Genomic DNA, 5,747 nt, shown 5'->3' with positions numbered 1-5,747 from the left:
AATGAAAATGAAATAAATAGTGAACACGAATAAAAATACAAAGAGATATATATGTATATAAACATAAATTAAAATATGTGTGTATATGTATATGTATTTACTAAAATAAAATATGTATGTATAAAAAGTATAAAATACAAATAATATATACATCGTAGGCGCATTTATATCTATATAAACTTAAAAGAATATGTACACGCACATATAAGAAAATGTAAAAATTTAAAATGTATAAATATTATATAAGAATATAAAATATGAATGTGTGTATATCCTTACAAAAATAAAAAGTGTGCACATATATTAAACATAAAGTGTAAAATATATAAGTATGTACATATATATATATATAAAACAAGGTTTTGGAATGAGACATAAAATGTAGCAGAATAAATAATAATAATAAATAACATTAATCATAGCAATATTAAATGAAATACATAAAAATGCGAAATACTAAAATGAATTTCAGAATGATATTTGGGGTCTTAAATTGCAAACACATAAAATAAGATCGTAAGGACGGAAATAAAGCGCGTTCAAAGTATGAGGGACTCATGAGAAATATATCCCAAGCCCAATACGCTGCGTTTTAACAGAAAGGCGGCATATGGTCTAAGGACCAAATCGAAATGGGAGCTAAACTCACGGGCCGAATTTATAAAGTAAATAAATAAGCAAAAGGACGAAATCGAAATAAATAAAAATACAGATGGATCAAAGGCGCAAATAGCCCATTTCATGCAAACGCGCGGATCCCCCCTGGAGCGGGTCAGATCGCATGCGGGTCATGGGGCCTCAAACGCGCCGTTTAATGAAAACTTAACCCCTCTTAACCTAGTCGCACTCACCTCAAAAATAAGAAAAAGAAAAGAATCCCCTCTTCTCCCTCATTTCGGTTACTTAGACCTAGGCCATCATCGCCGCCTCCATGGCCAGCGGCCGGAGTTGCGCGAGAACGGCCTCTCGGCCTCCCTTCTGCGGCGTCCCCGAAGGCTAAACCTTCTCGACCACGGGACCAAAGAAGAAAAAGGTAAAACACCTCCTTTCTGCCCAACTCCGGTGACTGCCAAGGTGGGACTCCGGCACCAGTTCGTCGAGGCGGTCAGGTATTTCCTTTTTCTTTTTCTCTTTTAAATTCCTTTTTTATTATTAAAAAGGTATTGAAACAAGTAAATGAAGAATAAAATAAAAATAAAAAGAAAATAAAGAAGATGAAAACAAATAGAAAAAGGATTGGAATCGGGCCTTTTCTTAGATTTTAGATCCGCTTTTGTCCGATTATTCCATTTTCTTTTCGTTTACATTTTTACGTGTAAATGATGAACATAGAAAGGAAATAAAAGCAGATTAAAAGGAGCATGAATGGGTAAATCTCAACCTTTTGATTTACATTTTCTTGTTCACCGATAATCCAAAAAAACACGGTGAGAATTACATTTAGTTCGGCTTTTATAGCCAACTATGTTATTTTCTTTTACTCTATTCTCTTGTTCTTTTCCTGTTCTCTTCTATCGTTTTGTGCGGTTTGCGGGTTTTGGGCAAGGTCGGTGGTGTTGGAAGGATAACCCGACCATTTTGGTGCAAAATCGATGGCGTCTGTCATGCTTGAGCGAGAAAGTGCAGCTGCGAGAGCAAGAGAGGACGTCTGGCATGACCGAGGTCGTGGTTGAGGGTTGAACTGGGTTAGGGTTTTGACATTTTGGGCTAGGTTTGTAGTGGGCTGTTTGGGTTTGATTTGGGCCCGGGCGGAAAATGGGCTGTACAGTATCCATATATAAATACTATTGTGACATTTACTAATAGAAATGTCTAAATCAATGTGACGTTTATAATGCCACTAAGTCAACAAAATAAATATAATTTCCAAACAATTATATACAATATTCACTTCAGGGAATATGCCAAAATCTTCAAATATGTAAAAAAAAAATAGACTTGCAACTTCAGGTGCATCCAACCATAACAAGCTTTAGATTGAATTACCATATTTTATTGTTCATAAGTAGATCTTTCACAATCAAATATTTTGCTTTCAATCCCTTAATGGGGATGATGATAAAAGAAGATCACAAAGTTAGTCACAGTCAATTCAATTTAATAACAAGAGTAATCAATAACTCAATCCTCCTTTTTTTTTCATCCTTTCAAAATAAATATTTATAACAATAGTGATTTATATGAAATATAATCTTTTATTCATTCACAATCTCAATATGAGATCCATTATAAATATTTTTAAAACCAATGGATTAACCATCACAAGATATTAATATATTAGCTCTTCTAGAGCTTTCGACTAATTTTGTACTACCAAATATTGAAATAATATTAGTTTTTATTTTCTTTTGCGTTCACTTGGGAATATAATAGATTTACTAAGATGAACTTATAAACGTCCAAAAAATTCTTTATTTCATAGTCACCATCGCAAACTTGTGTGGATTTCAAATCAAAATCTATCTATTCATGTTGTCTATGATTAGTCTCCAATTATACTAAACATGACATAATAAATAAATCATAGTAAAATATACTTTTAGATCTAAGTGGTTAAAGGCTTTAATGATTACCCATAGTGTGCAGGCCTCAATTGAAAACTTAAATTGCAATAGCTCTAGAAGGTAATCGACAACAACTTGAGCAGTAGATCTAGAGTGACCATATTATAAAATAAAAGAGAATCGTGCTGATAACGTGTTATAAAATAAAAAGACAGAAAGTAAAGAACAAAGAGAATGGGAGAGCAAAGAGAGAGCGTATTTTATTGATCAATCGGAATTTTTACAATGCTTCTCTAAATATATATTTATAGACATAAGAAGTATAAATGAAATAGAACTCTACTTCTAATAAAATATTCATAACAGTATTTAGAATAGAAGTGTTTTTAAAAATAACATATAATAAAATTTTTAAAAATTAATTAAAGATTATTATTGGTTGAGTGATAAAGAATTTGTTTATAAATTTATTAAAATTCTTAAAAATGTTAATTTTAGTTTTTATTTAAAATTATATAAAAATATGGAAAAATAAAAAGAAACTATCAAAATAATAATAATTTAATAAAAGATATATTAATGAAGTCCTTCTGATTTGAGATAATTTCCTTTACATTTTCTCTTATCTAAATAAAAATAAGTTAATGAAACGAAGAAATGATTTCTTTTCCCTTATTTTCTTTTCCCTCCTTTCTATTACTTCAATCCAAATATAGGATTAATAAATATCAATTCCACTAACAGGTCAGATCCAACCATCGACTAAGTCACAGCTATGGCTATAAACAACGATTTCCCGCTGGATATTTTGGCCGACTCGCTTAGCTTATCGTGGCAAAACAAGCTGCCGTTTTGCCTGAAACGCTTACTGTAACATCCACAGTGTTGTAAGGCTAGAATTAATCCTCAACTCAAAGTCAATATAACCCAGAAAACAAAAGAACAAAGGAGCAGTGCAAGTATTTCTCTTTCCAACATGGATGTAATGAGTCCACTCAAACCCCATCCTAACTCTCCCTCCCCCACCAAGAAGTTGCTGCCTTTCGCTCTTTATGCTCTTCTCCCCATAGCTCTCCTTCGCTTCTACTTTCACCCTTTTCATCACCTCCCTCCCAACAATCCCACCATCCTCACCAAAGGTATTTTCAGCAACCAAAAGCACTTGTCAACTTTTTATCCTTAATTTCCCTGAGTTTTTAGTTATTGGGTGGTATTAATGAACCAACTTTTTTTTTCTTTTACAGAAGAAGAAATAGTTTATGAAACTCCATGTGACTACACCGACGGCAGATGGGTACACGACAAGATGGGGCCTCTGTACAATGGCACAACCTGTGGTACAATCAAGGACGGTCAAAATTGTATCTCTCATGGGAGACCTGACTTTGATTACCTTTATTGGAGATGGCGACCAAGCCAATGCAAGCTCCCCAGGTTTAATCCCAACACTTTCTTGCACCTCTTAAGTAACAAGCACATAGCTTTTGTCGGAGATTCCATGGCTAGGAACCAATTGGAATCTCTTCTTTGTATGCTAGCCACTGCCTCCAATCCTAACCTGGTCTATAGAGATGGGGAGGATAACAAGTTTCGTACATGGCATTTTGCTTCTCATAACATTTCTATATCAGTTTACTGGTCACCATTTCTGGTTAAAGGTGTTGAGAAATCAAAAGCTGGTCCAAATCATAATGAATTATATGTGGACACTGTTGATGAGAAGTGGGGGTCTGATTTGGACCATATAGATATGATTCTACTCTCAATAGGGCATTGGTTTCTTCATCCAGCAGTTTATTATGAGGGTGGTTTAGTATTAGGTTGTCATTACTGCCCTGGACTAAATCACACTGAAATTGGATTTTACGATGTGATGAGGAAGGCCTTAAAGACTGCGCTTAAGACAATAATTGAGAGAAAAGGGGCTAATGGTAATGGAATTGATGTGTTCCTCGCCACGTTTTCACCTTCACATTTTGAAGGTGAATGGGATAAGGCTGGTGCTTGTCCAAAGACTAAACCTTATAAGGAAGGAGAGAAGATGCTTGAAGGAATGGATGCAGATATGAGAGCAATTGAGGTTGAAGAAATAGAAGCTGTCAAGGTAAATGCTAAACAAATTGAAGGATTGAGGATTGAGATGTTGGATGTGACCAAATTATCGTTGATGAGACCGGATGGTCATCCAGGGCCTTACATGTATCCGTTTCCGTTTGCGAATGGGGTTCGAGAGCGCGTACAGAACGATTGCGTGCATTGGTGTCTGCCTGGTCCTGTAGATACTTGGAATCAGATATTGTTGGAAGTTACAAGGAAATGGAGTATTCAATCCAGGAGAAAAGAGTGAGGCAATACAAATAGCAAGTGCTTAACTTTTGATTTACTTGGTTGGTGCATGTGTTTTCCCCCTTCAAAGTAAATAGATAATTGAAGAAATGTTGTTTGGGAAGGAAATGTGTCGAGTGTAGTTGGTGAAAATGAGATTATTGCTTTTTGAGTGAATTTTTTTAAAATTATATTAATACTCACTTTTTTTTTGGTTGCTTTATGAAAAGTTGTAAAATAATTATCAACTATCAGTAAATTTTTTTCCGATCATTCAGCTATAAAATTATAAAATAATCATTTAGCTATTTAATTTTGTTTTTTGGTCACCCAAGTATCTTGGATTTTTGGGTGTTTCCGTTTTAATTAGCTAGTGATGATAAAAAAGACAAAATTAAATAATTGAGTGACCATTTTATAACTTTTCATAATTGAGTGATCAAGAAGAAAAAATTCCATGGTTGAGTGAATATTAATATGTTTTAACTTTTTTAAAATGAAATGTATGCAAATGATATCAATATGAAATGTATAGAGGTTTTTAAAGATGTTTACGGGTTTTTAGTTATCTTAGCCCATTTCTCTGAAATTAACTTTAAATTCTGATCATTTTAAGATAATTTATGATAACGTTACGGTTTTAGATTTTGAGCGCCCAAAATTGAACCCTATATTTATGTAAATTTAATTAATTAATTTAGTTGAATTAATTATTGAATCTAGTACATAGGCATAGTTAAATGTCATTTTAAAAGCTCAATAATTTATTCAAACATGACACTCGCTCAACCAATAGGATGATCTTCAATGGTGAAAATTCAAATAAAAAATAAAGCAGGAATGCAGCTTTTCTTTTTGGTAGAGGGCTTTTATTTTATTAGGATAAGAATCGGTACGTCAAGGTATCCGATGAAAACT

The 5,747-nt window shown here is 33.4% G+C and overlaps 1 protein-coding gene across 1 annotated transcript; it reads left to right on the top strand.

Moving 5' to 3' along the window:
• Positions 1-3,226: 3,226 nt before the first annotated feature.
• Positions 3,227-5,020, top strand: LOC105766105 (xyloglucan O-acetyltransferase 1). Its single transcript, XM_012585429.2, has 2 exons — positions 3,227-3,643; positions 3,749-5,020. The coding sequence occupies exons 1-2, from the start codon at positions 3,481-3,483 to the stop codon at positions 4,849-4,851; spliced, it is 1,266 nt and encodes a 421-aa protein (XP_012440883.1). The 5' UTR covers positions 3,227-3,480; the 3' UTR covers positions 4,852-5,020.
• The last annotated feature ends 727 nt before the right edge of the window (positions 5,021-5,747 follow it).

Source organism: Gossypium raimondii, chromosome 5, assembly GCF_025698545.1.
Source record: "Gossypium raimondii isolate GPD5lz chromosome 5, ASM2569854v1, whole genome shotgun sequence".
Lineage (NCBI taxonomy): Eukaryota > Viridiplantae > Streptophyta > Magnoliopsida > Malvales > Malvaceae > Gossypium > Gossypium raimondii.
Note: the sequence above shows the minus strand (reverse complement) of the source record. Positions and strands in the feature narration are given on the sequence as shown.